At 45.6% G+C, this 19,503-nt stretch overlaps 1 protein-coding gene and 1 pseudogene across 1 annotated transcript; both read left to right on the forward strand.

Annotated features, from left to right (window-relative positions):
• The first annotated feature begins 2,204 nt into the window (after positions 1 to 2,204).
• Positions 2,205 to 2,934, forward strand: LOC121436797 (annotated as a pseudogene).
• Positions 2,935 to 13,331: 10,397 nt separating this feature from the next.
• Apold1 (apolipoprotein L domain containing 1) lies at positions 13,332 to 18,160 on the forward strand. The gene is made up of 2 exons (XM_041644500.1): positions 13,332 to 13,470; positions 15,665 to 18,160. The coding sequence occupies exon 2, from the start codon at positions 15,668 to 15,670 to the stop codon at positions 16,406 to 16,408; it is 741 nt and encodes a 246-aa protein (XP_041500434.1). The 5' UTR covers positions 13,332 to 13,470; positions 15,665 to 15,667; the 3' UTR covers positions 16,409 to 18,160.
• Positions 18,161 to 19,503: the final 1,343 nt, after the last annotated feature.

Here is a 19,503-nt window from a genome sequence, read left to right on the forward strand (position 1 = left end):
ACCTACTAAATATCCTAAATACTAAATAAATAAGGTAATACTAAATACTCTAAAGAGAAAATCAGGGGTAAAACTTTTTTTAAAAAAAGATTTATTTATTTATTTATTATGTATACGACATTCTGCCTCCATGTTTGTCTGCACACTAGAAGAGGGCACCAGATACCATTACAGATGGTTGTGAGCCACCATGTGGTTGCTGGGAATTGAATTCAGGACCTCTGGAAGAGGAGCCAGTGCTCTTAACCACTGAGCTATCTCTCCAGCGAGAAAACTTTTTTATTTCTTTTAACCCTATCTTCAGTTTTGTTGTTGATTGTTTCAGCTCTTTGCACAATGACCTATTTTCAACATGAAAGGAAAGACACATGTTCAACACAAAACCAAAATCTGAAGTGTAGGACAGAACAAAAGAGTAGGGTGGGAAGCGCTGTATAGAAAAGAGCAGGTGTAGGAATATGAGCGGCGGGGCTGCGTCCCCAGCACTCCGGCTGCCCACATGGCTAGCTTATGCTCCGAAATAACAACACACAAACTGTATTCATTTAATCACTGCTTGGCCCATTTCTATCTAGCCTTTACTGGCTAATTCTGATATCCCGATCAACCCATTTCTAATAAATTGTAGCACCGGTCTTACTGGGAAGATTCTAGCCTATGTCCATCCTGGGTCGAAGCTTCATAGCATGCGTCTGCCTGGGAGCGGGGCATGGCGTCTCTCTGAGGCGAGAGGAGAGCTGTGGAGTCTGAGCTCACTTCCTCTTCCTCCCAGCGTTCTGTTCTGTTTACTCCTCCCACCTATCTTCTAACCAATGAGGGCCAAGCAGTTTCTTTTTATTTAACCAATGACCTTCCTCCATCATTTCCCCTTTTTCGGTTTAAACAAAAAAAAAAGGCTTTAACTTTAACATAGAAAATTACATATAACAAAACAGTTATCAAGTAAAAGTTACAATAATCTTTATCATAACTAAGGAAAACTATAACTATAACTAACTATTCTTAACTCCATCAAAGACTCCAGAAAGATACAATACTACCTAAGTATCTTGCTGCCTGGACAGTCACCCAAAGTTCCTCTGTACCGTTAGGGCATCCATCTTCGGCCTACAGGCCCATAGTTTCCAGCAGACATTTCATTTCCACAAAGCAGGAAATTTCAAAGTCAGTTCAGTCACTATCTGTTGTGTCCTGCAGAATGTCTCGCAGACTCTTTCATGAATCAGGAACCTGGAAAGATCATCTCACCTTAGGCAAGTTCAGTAGTCTTCTCTCTGTGGGTTCTCTGTGTCCAGTTTATGCTCATTCTCATTCAGACATTGCCATCTTATGGTGATCTAACTCAAGTGTAGAAAAAAAGTCAACCATAGGATAGGTAGAGAAAGAGGGGTAGGAGAGAGAGAGAGAGAGAGAGAGAGAGAGAGAGACATACAGTTGATTTTTTTTTATTTTACTCAATTCTTTGGGGGCCTGCCACCCAGTTCCAAAATAAATACACAGAGACTTATTCTTACTTATGAATGCCCAGCCTTAGCTTGGCTTGTTTTTAGCCAGCTTTTCTTAATTTAAATTATCCCATCTACCTTTTGCCTCTGGTCTTTTTCCTTTTCTTACTTCTGTAGATCTTACTTTCATTCTTATTCCATGGCTGGCTGTGTGGTTGAGTGGCTGGACCCTGGTGTCCTCTCTCCTTCTTTTTTTGCTCATTGATCCTCTCTTCCCAGATTTTTCTTTCTATTTATTCTCTCTGCCTACCAGTCCCGCCTTTCCTTTCTCTGCCCAGCTATCAGCCATTCAGGTCTTTATTAGGCCAATCAGGTGTTTTAGGCAGGCAAAGTAACACAGCTTCACAGCGATAAACAAATGCAGCGTAAAAGAATGCAACACATCTTTGATTCACTAAAACAAATGTTCCACAGCATAAAAGAATGCTACACATCTTAAACTAATATTCCACAACAGAGACAGGCAGAAAGACAGACAGACAAATAGACTGACAGATGGTGTAAATAATGTGATGGCTGGGGTGATAGATTACTTACTAAGCTACTTTTGTGTGAGCCTGAAACCCAGAATTGGAGACTCAGAACCCATGCATGTGGTGGCACTTCTAGCAATCTCCAGCACTGGGGAGGCAGAGACAGGCAGATCCCTGGGGCTTGCCAGCCTAGCCAGGTTGATGCGTGTTGGACCAATGAGCAACCATGTCTCAAAAAGCAAGGTGGAGGTTTGGAGCTGTGACGAGTCAACAGGAGCCTTTTCATATGAATGTCAAAGGCAATGACGATGCCATGGTGCACCTGGGAGGTCCAGAAGAGAGGGTTTGTGAGCCACTGCTGTGGGAACTCCTTCTCCAAGTAGGGCTCTAGGTCCACACCCTCACGCCAAAGAAAAGAGCCACCGGCTAGCACCAAGGCTATGGCTTTGTTGGATTCTTGAGTGAGAATGCTGGCTCTGCCATTAAGATTATGAACATGATCAAACTCTATTGGAAGCCAATACAGGTGAAGACAGCATCAGCTCACAGTAAAAACCAGGGTGTAGGAGCCAACATCGTCATTGAGAACCCGGGCCCAGAAATCAATAAGAAGATCCTTTATGATTCTTTCAGAGCTTCTTGGGTCATCTTACAAACCTTTAAGATCATGACCGACCCTGACACAGGCCACTCCAGATGTTCTGTCTCCACTCATTCCGGTCCACCTGACACTTCAGCTGCCTCACTTGAGGCTGTCAATGGGTGGCACCTGTGTAACTGCCCTATTGCTGTGTCTTAAGCTTTAAAGAACTCAGAGGGTGAACACCATGTCAGCAGCTGAATGACTTCTGGCAGCCCAGAACCTATCATCCTAAGCTAATCGCCCTCATCAACTGTTTGCAACTTCACTCCACCCTCTGCTCCCAGTCCTGGTTATTATCATCATTCAGATCTAGACTCCCTTCACCATACCTCCTCCTGGCTCCTTCCTGCCTCCAGTGCCAACTTCTAGAGTCCTCCCTTTTGGCATACTCAGTCACAGCTCCACCACTTATGCCTCCTGAGGCTGTAGGACCACCCCCAAGCAGAAGGAACTCAAGTCTCTGGACATCCTGGTCATAGCTTTTTACATTTTCACTCATTTCCAACAGCTGCAATACCCTAACCAGGGGCTTCTTAGATGCAGCTGGCCCAAAATGGCCCTTGTGGCTTAGGGCGCTCCCCTGTTGGACCTCTGGATTGCTACATGTTTGAGTCAAGGGGTGGTCAACCACCATCTAGACAAACTCCTGGAATGTCTTATACTGGGCCTCTTCCAATGGGCAGCCCCACCAGGGTCTCTACTTGGACCTCTGAAGGGTCACCCATGTTCTATCCCTCCACATGGTATCATATTGGTAGTTTTTTTTCTGTTGATGCCTTCTCATAGGTACTCTGGCCCTTCATGGTCCCTTCAATATGACTACAGCAAGTACCCCTCTGTCTACCCAGACCCACTCCACATCCCTCAAGTGCAAACTTGTGGCCCAATTCAGGGCCCCACTCCCAAGTAAAATTGTCACCCTTTCTACCCCTCTTGTATCCTCCCAGTAACATCTTCATTTCTTGGACCAAAGGAAAAAAGAATGTTGGTTTTAAGTGTTTGGGGAGTTCAACTAAGAATAAATCTCCATATATTTATTTGGGAGCTGGGTAGAAGGGTGTTGGGGAATATTATTTTAAGGTACGTTACTTTTGTTTATACTGCATTTGTTTAACTCTGTGAAGTTGTGAATTTTTTGCCTGTATAAAACACCTGATGGTCCTAATAAAGAGGTGAATGGCCAATGGTGAGGCAGCAACAAGGATAGGTGGGGCTGGCTGTTGTAAGAGGCCACTGTTTGTTCCTGGCTGCTCAGCCCTGAAATAACCACACAGAAACCATATTATCTGCAATACTCTTTGGCCAATAGCATAAAAATATTTACGGATAACTCATATCTTAAATTAACCCATCTCCATTAATCTGTGTACTGCCATGAGGCTGTGGCATACCGAAATCTGGCATCTGTCTCCACTGGGGCTCCATGGATTCTCACTAACTCTGTCTTCTTCCTCCCAGCATTCAGTTTAGTTTTCCCCACCTAGCTAAGTTCTGTCTTTCCATAGGCCAAAGCAGTTTCTTTATTCATCAATGGTAATCACAGCGAACAGAGGGAATCCCGCATGAGCTGGCAGGCAGAGAGTAGAAATAGAAGGAGAAACACGAGAACAAGAGAACAAGGGGAGGAGGACATCAGGGGCCAGCCACCCAGCCAGCCACAGAGTCAGAGTGAAAGTAAGATATACAGAAGGAAAAAAGGAAAAAGCCCAGAGGCAAAAGGTAGTTGGGATAACTTAAGAAAAGCTGGCAAGAAACAAGCTAAGGCTGGACATTCACAACTAATAATAAGCCTCCATGTGTGATTTATTTGGGGGCTGAGTGGTGGGCTCCCAAAAAGACAAAAGACATAAAGACCAAAAAGACAAAAGAATAAAACATCACACAACAGCTGGATCCCAAAAAAGTCAAAGAGTAAAAAGAGCAAATACAACCAACTACACCAGATGAAACAAGCAACAACAAAAACCCCTGAAACAAAACCAAAGTAGATGAGAAGCAACACTAGAAGTTGACCTCTGGGCTCACATGTGCTTGTGACACACACACACACACACACACACACACACACACACACACACACACACAAAGGACTGTCAGGCATGATGGTATACTGCTTGTCTCTGAGCATTAGAGAATTGGAAAGAGTAGGACCAGAAGTTCAGGGTCATCCTTGGCTTCACAGCAAGTTCCAGACCAGCACAGGTTACAGGAGCCTCTCTCTCAGAAAAGTCAAATGAACAAAAACAAGCAGGTCTGTGGATGCAGTTAAGTTGGTAGAGGGCTTGTCTGGCAGGCACATAGTCCTGGGCTCCAACCCAGTGGTGTGGAAAGTTCTTCTGTCTGAATGTTGCTTTTATTGGTCAATGAATAAAGAACTGCTTTGAGCCTATGGCAGGGAAGAACAGAACTGTATGCTGGGAGAGAGAATGCAGAGTCTGAGAGACACCGTGATGCAGGAACTTTAGCCAGTGGTTTAAGCTACAACCACGTGGCCATACACAGATTAACAGAAATGGGTTAAATTAATATGTAAGAGTTAGCCAATAAGAAGCTAGAGTTAATGGGCCAAGCAGTGAGTTAATTAATACAGTTTCTGTGTGATTATTTCAGGTCTAAGCTAGCCGGGTGGCCGGGAACCAACAAGCAGCCTTCTTGCAATAGCCCAGCACTTTATAAACATGAACATGCCTATCATGCTGCCACTTGGAAAGCAGAGGAACAGGAATTTAAGGTCATCTTCACCTACATGGTGAGTTTGAGGCTAGCCTGAGGCCAGTCTGGCCTCCCAGAGACCTTTTCTCAAAAAATAAAATATATAAAGCAAAAATCAACCTAATCAAAAAAACTCCTCTTGCACAGACACATAAGTAAAGTAAATTAATTCCTGTATTAAAAAATAGGTTCAAACTGGATGGTTACTCATGCCTTTAATCTCAGCACTCAGGAGAGAGAGGCAGGCAGGTCTCTGTGAATTTAAGGCCAGTCTGGTTTATAGAGCGAGTTCCAGGACAGCCAGGCTTACACAGGGTGACCCTGTCTCAAAAAAGAAAAAAAAAAGTGTGAGGGGGGAGAGTTCACATAGAAAGACCCCATCCAAAAGATATAACAGGTTTAGCAATAGAAAATCAACATTCAATGTTATCTCACGCCTGAGAGACATGCAGTAAATGAAGCTATTTAAAGAGTCTATATTTAAAGAGACCTTAAGGCTTATTATGCCCTGTAGACACAAGACAAGCAGGTGCTACAGCACAGGAGCAGTGACTACTGTGTATGTGTGAGAACCTGCCAGATATGTAAGCCTGGGAAACCAAAAGACAAAATTAATTGTTTCCCAGTGTCCCGGGAGATAAGAGGCTCTTTATGGGCAAGGGAGGGCTTGGCGCTCAGCTGCAGTCTCTCTGGCACCTCAGGAAAAGGGGTGTGGTAAACTCCGTATGGTGCAGCTCAGCCCATGGGACACACTTGTCTACTGATGATAAAAGGTGTGTTCCCTCGACAGGATCCCAGGTGTTTTGTGCAGGTGTGCACACCTGGGAGGAAGGGAGGTAAATTTAAACTGCCTTCCCTTGATGACATTAGGGAGCCTGGGACAACTGACTTGCTGTGGGGATCAGATATCCCTAAAGAAAACACACACACACGCATGCACGCAGGCACACACACACACACATGCACACAGATGCACACACACACATGGAATTTAAAACAGACAAACTACACAGATGCGACGGTGCCTGTCTATAATCCCGGTACTCAGGAGGCTGAGGTGGGATACCTGCCCTTGTTTGAGGGACTAGGACTGCATAGCAAAACTCTGTCTCCAGAAACCAAAATAAGGGCGAGGGATGTCAGTTGGTAGAGTGCTTGCACATCATGTAAGAGGTCCGTGATTTGATCATTAGCACTGTGTGAAATGAGGGATTTGAGGTCTTTCTTGGCTAGATTCTGAGTTCAAGGCCAGCCTGAACTACATGAGACCCTGTCTCAAAACAAAAACAAATTAACACCAAAACCAGGGCCTGGAGAGACGGCTCACCATTAAGAGCAAGTACTACTCTTGTAGAAGAGTCAAGTCTGGTTACCAGTTCCCAGGTCAAGTGGCTGCCAGTGGTCTGTAACGTCAGACTCTAATCCAGTTGATGTCCGATCCTCTTCTGGACTCTACAGGGATTTGCACTCATTCTCCCCACCCCACACATAATAACAAAATTTAAAATAAAAAGATCTTTAAAAAAAAGGAAAAATAAAACCATAACATAACAAAACAAAACTATAAATAAACATAAACTGATTGATGAAATCATCGAAACAAACCAATATCAGACAATGAATTGTATACAAAGCATTTTTATATAAAAAGAGAGGAAGATGATAGTCAGTTTGGAGAAGAATTGGATAAGATGAGGGTGGGCCAAATTAGGCTACGTAAGCTGGGTATTTTCTGTAACTGTCAGTTTGCCTTTCTCTAATATATGACCCTCACTGTAATTTTCTTTTTCACCCTGTCTAGCATGGCCATTGAACAGACACCAGACCAGTGGTCACTCCAAGAACCCTGATTCTTATACTGAGATGAGGACAATACAGATGACAGCTGGTCCCTGGAACCCCAACAGGCTATCCTCCAACTTCTGGATTCTCCATGGCTCTGGTCCATTCCCATTCTTTCTTTCTTTGTGGTTTTGTTTTGTTGTTTTATTTTATTTTATTGAGACAGGGTCTCTCTGTGTAGTCCTGGCTGTTCTGGAACTTACTATGTAAACCAGGTTGGCCTTGAACTCACAGAGATCCTCTTACCTTTGCCTCCTGGGTTCTGGGCTTAAAAGAGAGCACCACCACACTCTGCTTTTCATTCTTGGCTATGCTCTTAGACACCAGCAGTACTTCACTCTCGTTAGCCAGAGTGAGAGTCTTGCTGATCCAGATGAAGGCTGGGCTTCTAAAGAAATACCTGAGGAGGAAGTGGACATCTTGGAATTGTTGTCTGTCAGGCAGGCACTCGGCAGAAGGACTTCTCTTGCTTGTCTCTCCCCATAGGAGGAGGATAACTTCCTATCTCCTTATGTTTTATGGGTCACACGGCTTTACTGACCAACACAGTGTAAATAGATGGGTGCCACACAAACTTTAAGTAGGATCCAAGCGAGATTAACCAAAAAATAAAGGGGACTGGTGTGGGAAGTTCTTTTATATGTGTGTTGTTTTTATTGGTTAATGAATAAAGAAACCTCTTTGGCCTGTGATAGGGCAGAATAGAGCGGGGGGGGGGGTTTAAACTGAATGCTGGAAGAAAGAAGGCAGAGTCAGAGAGATGCCATGGAGCTCCGCCAGAGGCAGACATGATGGAACCTTGCTGGTAAGCCATAGCCGCGTGGCTATACACAGATGAATAGAAATGGGTTAATTTAGGATGTGAGAGCTAGCCAATAAGAAGCTAGAGCTAATAGGCCAAGCAGTGATTTAAATAATATGGTTTCTATGTGGTTATTTTGGTTCTGGGCAGCTGGGAATGAACTAACAGCCTCCACCAACAGAGGACAGGTTCTCATGTATCCCAAGCTGGCTGCAAATGCACTATATAGCCAGAGATGACCTTGAACTTTGGATCCTCTTTCCTCCTTCCCATTGCTAGGATTCCAGGGATGCATCATGGTCAGTCTATACAGTGCTGGGGTAGAATCCAAGGGGCTTCATGATGCTAGGCAAGCACTCTACCGATTGAGTTACACTGCCAGTCCTAATTAGTCAATTTTGTTTCTGATGTATATTTGTGTGTGTGTTTGTGTGTGTGTGTGTGTGCATGTGCGCATGTGTGTCTTGTGGAAGATTTTGAACTTCTGATCCATCTGTCTCTACCACTCAAGTACTGGGATGACAGGTGTGTGCCACCATGTCTGACCTAAACATTGGCAGGTCCTTTATCCCTTCTGCCTCATCTTATCAACACTATCCAATCCATGATAATCTCCCCCAGCTGCTTCAATATTCAATATGCTTCTAGCTTATCTCCTGGCTTTAAGGTATGCACTTAATTAAGAAAACTGCCCTCCACATAGTTGACAAAGATGTCAAAACTAGCCCAAGGCCACAGCTGAAGCACCTTTGGTGACTCTTCACCCCATAAGGGACTTGTCAGTCATCACAAGGTGGCTTCTGTTGAGACTGTCAACCTCATTTCCTTTACATTGCTAGCTCCCCCTCCATGCTCAGCAGAATTTAGCTGCCCTTTCTTTTTCTTTCTTTCTTTCTTTCTTTCTTTCTTTCCATGCCAAACTGGAATGATCTGGTTTGTGTCTTTCTCTTTGAACAGAATCCTATCTGATGAAAGGCGGGCACCATGTCTTAACAAAATTTGAAGTCCAGAGTGTAGAATTATGCCTGGCCTACAGGAGGTGCTCCATCCACCTTAGTGGGTTTGAAATAAACCAACTCAAACATCAACTGAAGAAAACTCCGAGTTGCGTCAAAGCCTCTGGCTTACACAGCAGATCACACGGTGATTGGCTCTTTTGAACAGAAATATAGCAACACGTGACAGACATCCTCTCTCCCTCACTTACTGCTTTCCCATGTGTGAACACTCCCCCAGATGGGGGAAAAAAAATTCAAACGGGAAAATGTGCACAGATGTCCTGGCAACTGCAGTTATAGCAGTGAAAACCTGGAAGCAGTCCAAGTGTCTAACAGGGAAGTGACTGAGCAAACAATGGGATTATTATATAGCTATTAAAAATGACAGAGGTGAGAACTGTCAACATGGAGAGTTATGTACTGGCAGGAACGTTAAGTGGAAAAAAGAACACAGACTAGCCTTTAGGGATGTGTGTGCACAGTAATAAAGATCAGAGGCTGACCTGGAAAAAAATGGAAATGGCTGCAGTTCAGAGTTCTCAGGGTGTTTTGGAACCTGTAAGATTTCATCCATGTACGACAAGAATAGTTGAGAGCTCACAAAATCCACCTACCTTAAAGCACTGTGCAGAAGGGCGTGTGGAAGCACAAGCTTGTAATCCAAGCGTTTAGGAGGCAGAGGCAGGAGGATCAGGATTTCAAGACTACCCTCTGCTGCACAGTAAGTTGGAGGCTGATCTGAGTTTCTTGAGACCTGGAGTCAAAAAAACAAAACAAAACAAAACAACAACAACAAAAAAAAACCAAAGCAAAAGTTGGACATTGTGCTACACAGTAAGTCCCTGTCTCAGAAAACAACAGCCAGACAAAAGCATCACCCCAGTTTTCAGGGGCTGGGGAGAGATGACTCAGTACTCACACGAATGTGCTCCTCTTGCAGAGGTCCTGGGTTTGGTCCTTAGCATCCACACCAGGACGCTTGCAACGGCCTAGAATTCCAGGGATCTGGCATGCTCTTCTGGATTTCAAGGATGCTATACTCAAATTCACATACCTATATAGACAAGACAAACACACACACACTATAAACAAACTTAAGTCTTCAGAATAAGTACTCTATGTTATCTACCAGACAGAATATTCCAAAGAGATATTAAGTTAATGTCAACTTCTTACTAACATTGTTTTGAAAATAGTGACATTTCTCCTCCTCCTCCTCTTCCTCCTCCTCCTCTTCCTCCTCCTCCTCCTCTTCTTCCTCTTCCTCCTCCTCCTCCTCCTTTCTCCTCCCCTACCCCACCCAGGTCTTACTATGAAACCAGAATGGTCTCAAATTTGGTATTATTCTGCATCTGCCTCCTGAGTGCACAACTACATATGTGTTCCAGCACTCTACTCTGTGGGTGTGTTTGTGCGTATATGAGTGTCTTAGGGTTTCCACTGCTGTGATGAAACACCATGACCACAGCAAAGGAGGAAAGGGTTTATACCCTCTATCTAGGGATGTACTCCACTATCCAGGGATGTCAGAACGGAAACTCAATGCAGGAGCTGATCAGTGGCCACAGAGGAGGGAGGTATACTGGCTTCCTTTCCCTGCTTGTTTGTTTTCTTTCTTATACTGTACAGGAATGGTACCCACAGTGAGCCGAGTACTTCTACATCAATTACTACACAAGAAAATACCCCACAGACTGAGTTCCCTCTTCCTGGATTATCCCATCTAGTGTCAAATTGACAAAACAACAACAACAACAAAAAAACAAAAAACAAAAAAACTAACCAGGATGAATTTATGTGTGTGGGAAAAGTGTGTGTGTGTGTGTGTGTGTGTGTGTGTGTGTGTGTGTGCCCATGTGCACGCACATGCATGTGCTGTACTAGCTGGCCTGGTTCTTGATATGTAGAGCAGGGCAAACTGGCCTCAAACTCACAGAGATCCACTTGCCTCAGCCTCCTGAGTCCGCTGGAATGAAAGGCATGCCCAGCTGATTTTAGAATCTCTTATTCTTTCTCTTCTCCCTTCTCTTCTTGATTCTTTGAGGCAGGATCTCACACTGCAGCCTAAGGCTGGCCTGGAACTCTGTGTAGCCCAGGCTGGCTTGGGCCTCACTGTATAGCTCATATTGACCTTCTACGGTTCGGATGTGAGCCCCAAAGGCCCATGAGTTAAAAGCTTGGTCTCCAGCATGGCACTGTTACAGGGTGGTGGAACTTTTAGGGTTCGGGCCTAATGAGAGCGCTGTGCTTGTTTGGCACGTTTGGTGACACGCCATTGAAGGTGGCTGTCATATGGAACCCCAATTCCCTCTTCTTCCTCCGTGTTTTACTTTTCTAAGGTGTGAGCAGTTTGCCACACACCCCTACCCTGGTGTGCTGCCCAAAGCAAAGGGGCGAACAGGTCATGGGCTAGAACCTTAAAGCTCTGAGGAAAATACATATGTTTTTCTCTCTCCACTCCACCGTGTGTGTGTGTGTGTGTGTGTGTGTGTGTGTGTGTGTACGTGCACATGCATGCGGAACTAAGAGAACAACTTTGAGCGTAGTTCCTCATGTGCTGGCTTCCTTTTTGTTGTTGGAGGAGACAGCACTTGTGAAGTGGGCTAGCCTGCCCAAACAGTGACACCAGGCTGGCCTCGAACTCACAAAAATCCACCTGCCTCTGCCTCCCGAGTGCTGGGATTAAAGGCTTGCACCACCACTGCCTGGGTCATACTTGGCGTTTTTAATGTCGGTTCTGAGGATTGGATTCAGGTCTGTGTGCTTCTGAGTTTTACTCTACAGCCCAGGCTTACCTTGAACTTTCTGCAACTGTGTAGTTTCAGCTTTCCTAGAGCCAGAATCACAGGCTTGTGCCACCGTGCCCCGCAGTTCTGCTTCTTAAAAGTACAAGTAGACACTGGAGCCATCTTGCTGGAAGTTGTGTTTATTCTGCCAGAAGCTACAACCAGAATGCTTGGACATGGACTAAACTCAATGTGATGGAGTTCAAGAGCAGCAGAGTAACAGCAAGTGGCATTGCTCAGACAAAGACGGATTATCGATACAAAAGTGAGGAGTTTAAACGTGTTCTCCACGTTTTCTGATATTCTAAATGAGGCAGAGGCAAGAGAATCAGCTCAAGTTCAATGCCAACCTGGTCTACTTAACGAGTTCTAGACCAGCCAGGGCTCCACAGTGAGATCCCACTTCACAGAAACAAAACAAAAGACTCCAGATAAACCAGGGAGGATTATCTATCTATCTATCTATCTATCTATCTATCTAGCAGGTCTCACATAGCCCAGACTGGATTCCGACTAGTTACTTGCCAGAGGATGACCTTGAACGTCTAACCCTCAAGCTTTTACATCCTGGTGCTGGGATTACAAGTGTGGGCCACCAGGTTGAGTTTATGAGGTGCAGGCAGTAAAATCCAGGGCCTCCTGCATGCTAATCTTCTACATCCCAACCGGAGACATGAATCATTAAGTGAAAACCAGTTTGGCTTTTCTAATCTGAAATCGACAGTATCAGACAAAGGATCCTGTTTTGGGGGCCCGCCTAAGCCCCACCCACCTCTGACCGCTTCAGGGATAGATTTGGGTGTATCTTCACCATCTAGTCTGGGTAAACACACTGGAGAGGCCCTCAGTTTCCTGCCTGTATTATCTACAATAGATAACTGTCCTTTCAGGCCCTGCTGAGGAACCTGTAGATAGAATCCACTCACGGAACCATCACGTGAGCTATTGCCCACTCTTGAGATGAAAGCCCCGGCAGCCATCATCTCTCCGCGGCATGGAAAGTGTAAAATTAGCTCGGTGTGCAGCTTGACCCCAGTGATTTTTCTGACGCACTTGGCCTTCGGTGTCCGCCCTTTCTGAGACCTCCTGTCTTCTCCACAGCTGGAGATGCCCCAAGCTGCACGCAGCACTTCCCGTGGGTGTGGCCTTGCATTCTTAGGCACTCCTTGGCGACGGCTGCCCCCCCCCCCAAGGGTCACATGCTTCAGCTACTCACAGACCCACAAAGCTCTTTGAAATGGACCTATCAATTGTAATTGAGTTTTCCAGTCCCTCCTATTTCTTTTTAAAAAATGATTCTCTGATGGAGTCTTCTCAAAGAAACACTATAATTGGGCAGCCTGGGGCATGTGGGAACGACTCCCGATGGCGTCAGTAGCTATTCTCAGGAGAGGAAAGGCAGGGTATCCCCACTGGGAGATGACAGCACTTGTTTCAAGTTGGGGAAGAGCCTGTGGTTCTCTTCCTGCATTCGGAGGGGAAAGCGAACACACAATGTTCGTTTCCCTAAATACGGGATGTGCTATGCTAGCGGCTCATTTTCCAACATGTCATATCCTGGCAGAAGGCAGCAGGGGTCAGGGCAGGAAATGGCAACTTCTCCGAATGAGACAAGGCTTTCCCAGAGCGGTCATTGGCTCCAGGGAACTATAAAGCACGCTCATCCAGAAACGGCCTCTTACTTTTCTTCCTGGAGGCCTGAGTGAAGGGTAAGTGGGGAGTCCAAGGCGATGCGTCTGAAATGGGAATGGTGACATGGGGTCAATTCTTGGGCCATCGTGTACTCAGAGTGACGTTTGCTCCTTCGTTCTTTTTACAACGTGAAAACTTCTTACTGGTCAGATAGCTCAGAGAGGCCCACAAGGAACAGTAGGACCTTAGTCAGGGGGCCAGCGCTCTTCACAGGGCCCTGGGAAACAGCTGGATTTGCAGGTCTCTAAAATCCCCCATCTTAACTGATGAGTTCTGGCTGTGGGTGCCGATGCTGCAAGCTTGGGATCCTAGCACTCAGGAGGTGGAAGCTGGAGGAAGGAGCAGGGATTTGAGACCAACGTGGACTGTCTAAGATCCTGTCTTTAAAAACATCAACAAATGGAGAGAGGTCAAAATATTTAATAACTTCTTGCCCAGATACTTCAGTTTTGATATTCTCTTTCTGTGACTGATTTGACACCATTAAGATGTTCTGAATGGTAGAAAGTGTAGTGGGTATGAAAACCGGGGTCTCTGGTAACCAGGAAAGAAGGTACGTTCAGCATTCTCCATTCATAGCCTTTTATTGGCTTTAACTCAACTTGATCCAAGGAAGCTTTCAGGGAGTTGTTATCCCCCTGCCCTCTTCCTTTTTAACCCTGAGACAGGCACTTGTTATGTAGCCTTGGATGGCCTAGAACTCAATATTTAGACTAGGTTGGTTTCTCAAGGATCTGGCCCCTGCCTCCCAGGTACTGGGATTGGAGGTGTGTGTCACTACACTGGAATTGGCTATTTATTTTATCCCATTGGCTAGTCTTTTTTTATGACACTTTTGTAATGAAGAGATATAGTATGAACTGAATGTGATTTAGTTTTAATTAAGTTTCCACCAAAGATCAAGATGTCTGAGGACCTTAGAGTCCTAAGATATAGTAAATAGAACATTGTATCTTAAACTGAAAACATGAAGTCTGGCAGAAGGGAGCTGCTTTAGAAGAGCAGCCAACTTAGAAAGACTAAGTATTTATTTACTGAAATTAATACACGATAGGGTTTATTTGGGCATTTTCAAACATAATTCGTTTTGTTGCTTCATCACCCTCTCTCTCATGCCCCTTTACCCTAACCTTTCTACCCCCACCCCTTGAGACAAAGTTTCATCATATAACCCAGGCTAACCCTGAATTCACCATGTACCTAAGGCTAGCCTTGCTAGAAAGACTAGTTTCTTTAGTTTGATAGATGATATACTTTTTGAGGTTTGGGTTATGTTTGTGGAGGGAGGCAGGAGGACCCAATTTGATCCAAGGAAACCTCAGGAAGTTGCTGTCTCCTCTACCCTGGTTCTTTGCCTTGAGACAGGCTCTTGTTACATAGCCTTGGATGGCCTAGAACTCAATATTTAGACCAGGTTGGCCTTGAACTCTCAATGATCCTCACTTTCCAAGTGCTGGGATGGGAGGGAGGGAAGGAAGGAAGGAGGGAAAGAGAGAGAGAGAGAGAGAGAGCACAAGAAACAGCTGTCTGTGCTTCAAGACCCTAGGATGCAGGTCTCTACATAATGTAGCTTTTGCTACATGCCCAGTTTGCCATTTGTAAAATGTTTTCTTCTATTTCTTGGTTCTTGTTTGCCAGAGATCGGGGGAGGGAGGATAAGATGGGGGTGTCATACCCAGAACCTTGTACTTGCCAAGCAAAGGCTCTACCATTGAACTACACCGTCAGCCCAAGGGCCGTCTTGAAGACAGAGCAAAGTCACGGTATTGGAACAGCCATCTAATAGCCTCCACCTTCATGCTTAAATCTCATTTAACCAGAGGATGAAGTCCATAGATTCTGTTCCCTGGGAGAAAAGCAAAAGACAGCGTAATCTCTATTTGCAGTTAATGGATTCTGAGAATTTACATGACTAGTCCCAGACTCCAGAGCTGGCTTTTGAAAACTTGTCACATGACCCAGCGGTAACCTATCACGCTGCCCCCCCCACCGAGTGATAACAACTGATATTTATTTATTCATTCATGTGTTTATTTCTGTGGCCTTGGGGATTAAATGTGGGGGTTGAAAGCTAGGCAAGTGATCTACCATTAAGATACCCCTCCAACGCTAGGTCTATTTAATCTTTGAAGATTCACTCTTGTGCACCGGCCAGTTCCAGGCTGGTGCAGAGGAGGGCACGGGGTTAACTGCGCATCTGTGTCCCCACAGGGCATGGAGAGGCTGGCGGCTTGGGAGCCGCAGGGCGTGGATGCGCTGCGACGCTTCCAAGGACTGCTGCTGGACCGCCGCGGACGACTGCACGGCCAAGTGCTGCGCCTGCGCGAAGTGGCCCGGAGGCTAGAGCGCCTACGCAGGCGCTCCCTGGCGGCCAACGTGGCCGGCAGCTCTCTGAGCGCCGCGGGCGCGGTGGCCGCCATCGTGGGGTTGTCTCTCAGCCCGGTCACCCTGGGGGCCTCGCTCGTGGCGTCAGCCGTGGGCCTAGGGGTGGCCACGGCCGGAGGGGCAGTCACCGTCACGTCCGACCTCTCTCTGATCTTCTGCAATTCCCGGGAGGTGCGGAGGGTGCAGGAGATCGCCGCCACCTGTCAGGACCAGATGCGCGAGCTCCTGAGCTGCCTGGAGTTCTTCTGTCAGTGGCAGGGTCGCGGGGACCGCCAGCTGCTGCAGAGCGGGAGGGACGCCTCCATGGCCCTTTACAACTCTGTGTACTTCATCGTCTTCTTCGGCTCGCGCGGCTTCCTCATCCCCAGGCGTGCCGAGGGGGCCACCAAAGTCAGCCAGGCCGTGCTGAAGGCCAAGATTCAGAAACTCTCTGAGAGCCTGGAGTCCTGCACCGGCGCCCTGGATGAATTTAGTGAGCAGCTCGAGTCCCGGGTCCAGCTCTGCACCAAGGCCAGCCGTGACCACAACCTCAGGATCTCTGCTGATCAGGATGCAGCGTTGTTTTTCTAAGAACCTCCTTTACCTACACGGGATGTTCTAGATCTGTAGCATCCACGGGGAAGTGCCACGTAGGTGGGGGGCAAAGGATGACAGAAAGTGTTCTTGTAGGGCGTAGGCCCTCAATTCCTTGTATGAGAGGGACTTTTTCACTTGTGTAATCCCAATGGAGTATGTGACCCTAATCACGCACTTTGGGCGGCGGAGCGGGGTGTGGCGTGGGGGGGGGGCAAAAATCCTTTTTGGCTGCACACAGCTGGGCAGATTCTCCCGTTCTAGAGTTATAAGGGGAGAGGTACTTTGATGGTTTGAGTTGAGGTCTGGCGAGGTCCCTTTGGGACCTCTTTAAGTCTTACTAGAATCCTGGGATTCTCAGAAGGTTGGCCAGAGGGACTTTTGTTTTACAGCTCTGCTTCTACGGTTTCTGATACACAGAACTCCAGAATCCAGAACAAGAAAGACCCGTTCTTGCCTTTGTAGCGTTGTAGATGCAGGCTGAGCCTCTGAGCTTACTGGCCCTGCTCTTCCCGCTCCTGTCAATTTAGATACGAGACCCAACATTGGCTCACATTCTAATGCTCCATACTATTTGAAAATGATGTCAAGAAATAGTCATTTCCGGTCAGGTGTGCTGGTCTCTACCTGTGAGGTTAGCACTAGGAGATGAAGACGATCAGCATCGTCCCTGGCTACACTGTAAACTCAAGGCCACCCAGGATTCTAAGACCCTGATCTCAAAAACCAAAATCAAACCAAAACAACATGAAAAGTTAACCGGACTCCCTTCAGTAGACTTGTTCAAAGCCTCTGCAGGGGCTTTATCATCTTCAGAATCACTCAGAGAAAGCCCAGGACAGACTGTCCCACAGGTCAAGGAAAGACCCCGCTGCGTGCCCCTATGAACTAGGAGATGGAACACCACAGGCCCTCTAGAGGGCAGTGTCGCCCGTTCCTTGTGGAAACTGGTACCGAAAGGAATGTGAAATTACCAGAAAAACCGTCTTTCTCTAGTCTCTGAAAACTCCGGATGACATAACTTTATTTATTTAAAATATGTTATTTAATTACTGCCTATTATTTACATTTAGTTTTATTTAACCATTACGTAGAGAAAATAATAAGAATAGTAAGTGAATGGGAATGTCTTACAGCTCTTTTCAAGAGGACAAGTTTGAAGTCTTTAGATGTCTTTTTCCCCTCAGAGGGTACTCTTTTCTCTAGTGCTTGACATGATTCTTGTAAGTAAGATGGGGCAGTCCTGAATAGGGAGGTAAAGTTGACTTTTAAACTAGGAAATGGAATCTTGGATTGTGGAACATATGAATGATTAAGCCCATGTGTCCTGAAGGTACTTTGCCAGAACAGAACACTTGACTTGAATAGAAAACCTGCAATTTAACTCAGGAACCGAGAGACGTGTGAAGGGGTATTTTACCTTGGAAGCCTGATGTCCTTTAAGATTGTGTTATGGCAGAGATACGTTGTATTTGGGGGTTGTAAGAACCTGTTAGCTACATTTAAGAAAGTACTTCTAATTTACTCAGTATCTTTCTAAATTATCCTAAAAAAAATTAGTTGGAAAGTCTTTGGGACCATACCCAAGAAATCTTGGCTGTATTTTTAAATTATTTAGTGTTACACATGTGTATAGCCCCTATGCTTCCCAATGATGGCCTTGTGTCTGAAGAAATGTGATTTTGGCATGAGGGGGAGGGGCTGCTGTTTCTGTATTTGCTTTCTTCTATAAATTGTAATTGGATCATATTCTGGCTCAATTTAACATTGACTCTTTTTTGGGGGGGAAGGGCGACACTGTGTCTCCCTATGTAGCTCTGACTGTCCTGGAACTCACTCTGTAGACCAGGTTGGCCTCAAGCTCACAGAGATCCACCTGCCTCTGCCTCCTGAGTGCTGGGATTAAAGGAGTGCGCCATGCCCAGCTTGTGTGTGTGTGTGTGTGTGTGTTTTAATTCTAGACTGCCCTGTGTGGATGCTGGGGTACATTTCACACCGACCTCATATCAAGCAGCAAAAGTCGTTCCCTATTCTGGGGTACATTCCACACCGTCCTTATATCACGCAGCGAAAGCCGTTCTCTTAGTCCATCATGTACTGATGCTTCATTTTGGATTACATCCCCCCAAAAGTGGGCTGTTCCATATAAACCAAAAGGGAGTATTTTGAGTGTGGCAAAGCACTAAAGTTCTGAGGTTTTCATCAGTGGTCTGCTTTATGCGTGTATGGAAGAGAGTCTCCTTTCCATCAATAGCTGAATAACGTAGTAACTCAGCAGGCAACCAGGTGGCAGAAGGACTAAGAATTTCAGGGCACCTGAGCTACAGAATGAGGCCTTATTTCAAAAATAAAACAAAGCAAAAACTGAAAACACGTTTGAGTCGTTCGCTGTTTGGCTGTATTATTAGGGATTAGTTGACAAAGAGGCATTATTCCCTTTCTTGTGTGTATGCATGCTGTGAAGACAGGAGGCCTTATGAGGAGCTAAAGTTCACCAAAATTATCCTAGAGACAAGTCGTTCATTCCATTCACGGGACTGCGAAGTGGGCTTTCCCTTCTAGAAGCAAACAGGTTGAAAGGGTTTGTTGTAACAGAGAAAAGAGAGAGAGAAAGAAATGCCAGGCTTGGAAAATACATGTTTATTCAAAGTGTCGGAATGTTTTTTCTGTTGATTCATTGGCTTTACAATTTTCTGAATTGCTTTGTTGCACTGTAAAGGGAATTAATTTGGTCTACATCTTAAAGTTCCAATAAAGCGACATTCTGTTCCATTAAGAAATAATCCTTGGGGCTGGAGAGATGTTCAGCAACTAAGACCACTTGTTACTCATGCAGAGTACCAGGGTTCAATTCCTAGCTTCCCCTTCCCCCATGACAACTCACAACTATTTGTAACCCCAGTTCCAGGGACCTCTTCTGACCTCTGAGGACACCAGCCATGCACCTGGTACACATACATATATGTGGGCAAAATATTCATACACATGAATCGTAGAAAAGAAAGAAAGAAAGACAAGAAAATAAATAATCCATAGCAAGCATTCTGATCCTAACTCTAGTGTATTTGCCCTAGACACCTGCCATTTCCAAC

Source organism: Microtus oregoni, unplaced genomic scaffold (assembly GCF_018167655.1).
Source record: "Microtus oregoni isolate MIOR12 unplaced genomic scaffold, Mior012 000002F_ref0000024, whole genome shotgun sequence".
Classification (NCBI taxonomy): Eukaryota; Metazoa; Chordata; class Mammalia; order Rodentia; family Cricetidae; genus Microtus; species Microtus oregoni.

Excerpts from the sequence above, each read along its gene's own strand:
- Apold1 (XM_041644500.1), top strand. The coding sequence starts at position 15,668 with ATGGAGAGGCTGGCGGCTTGGGAGCCGCAGGGCGTGGATGCGCTGCGA.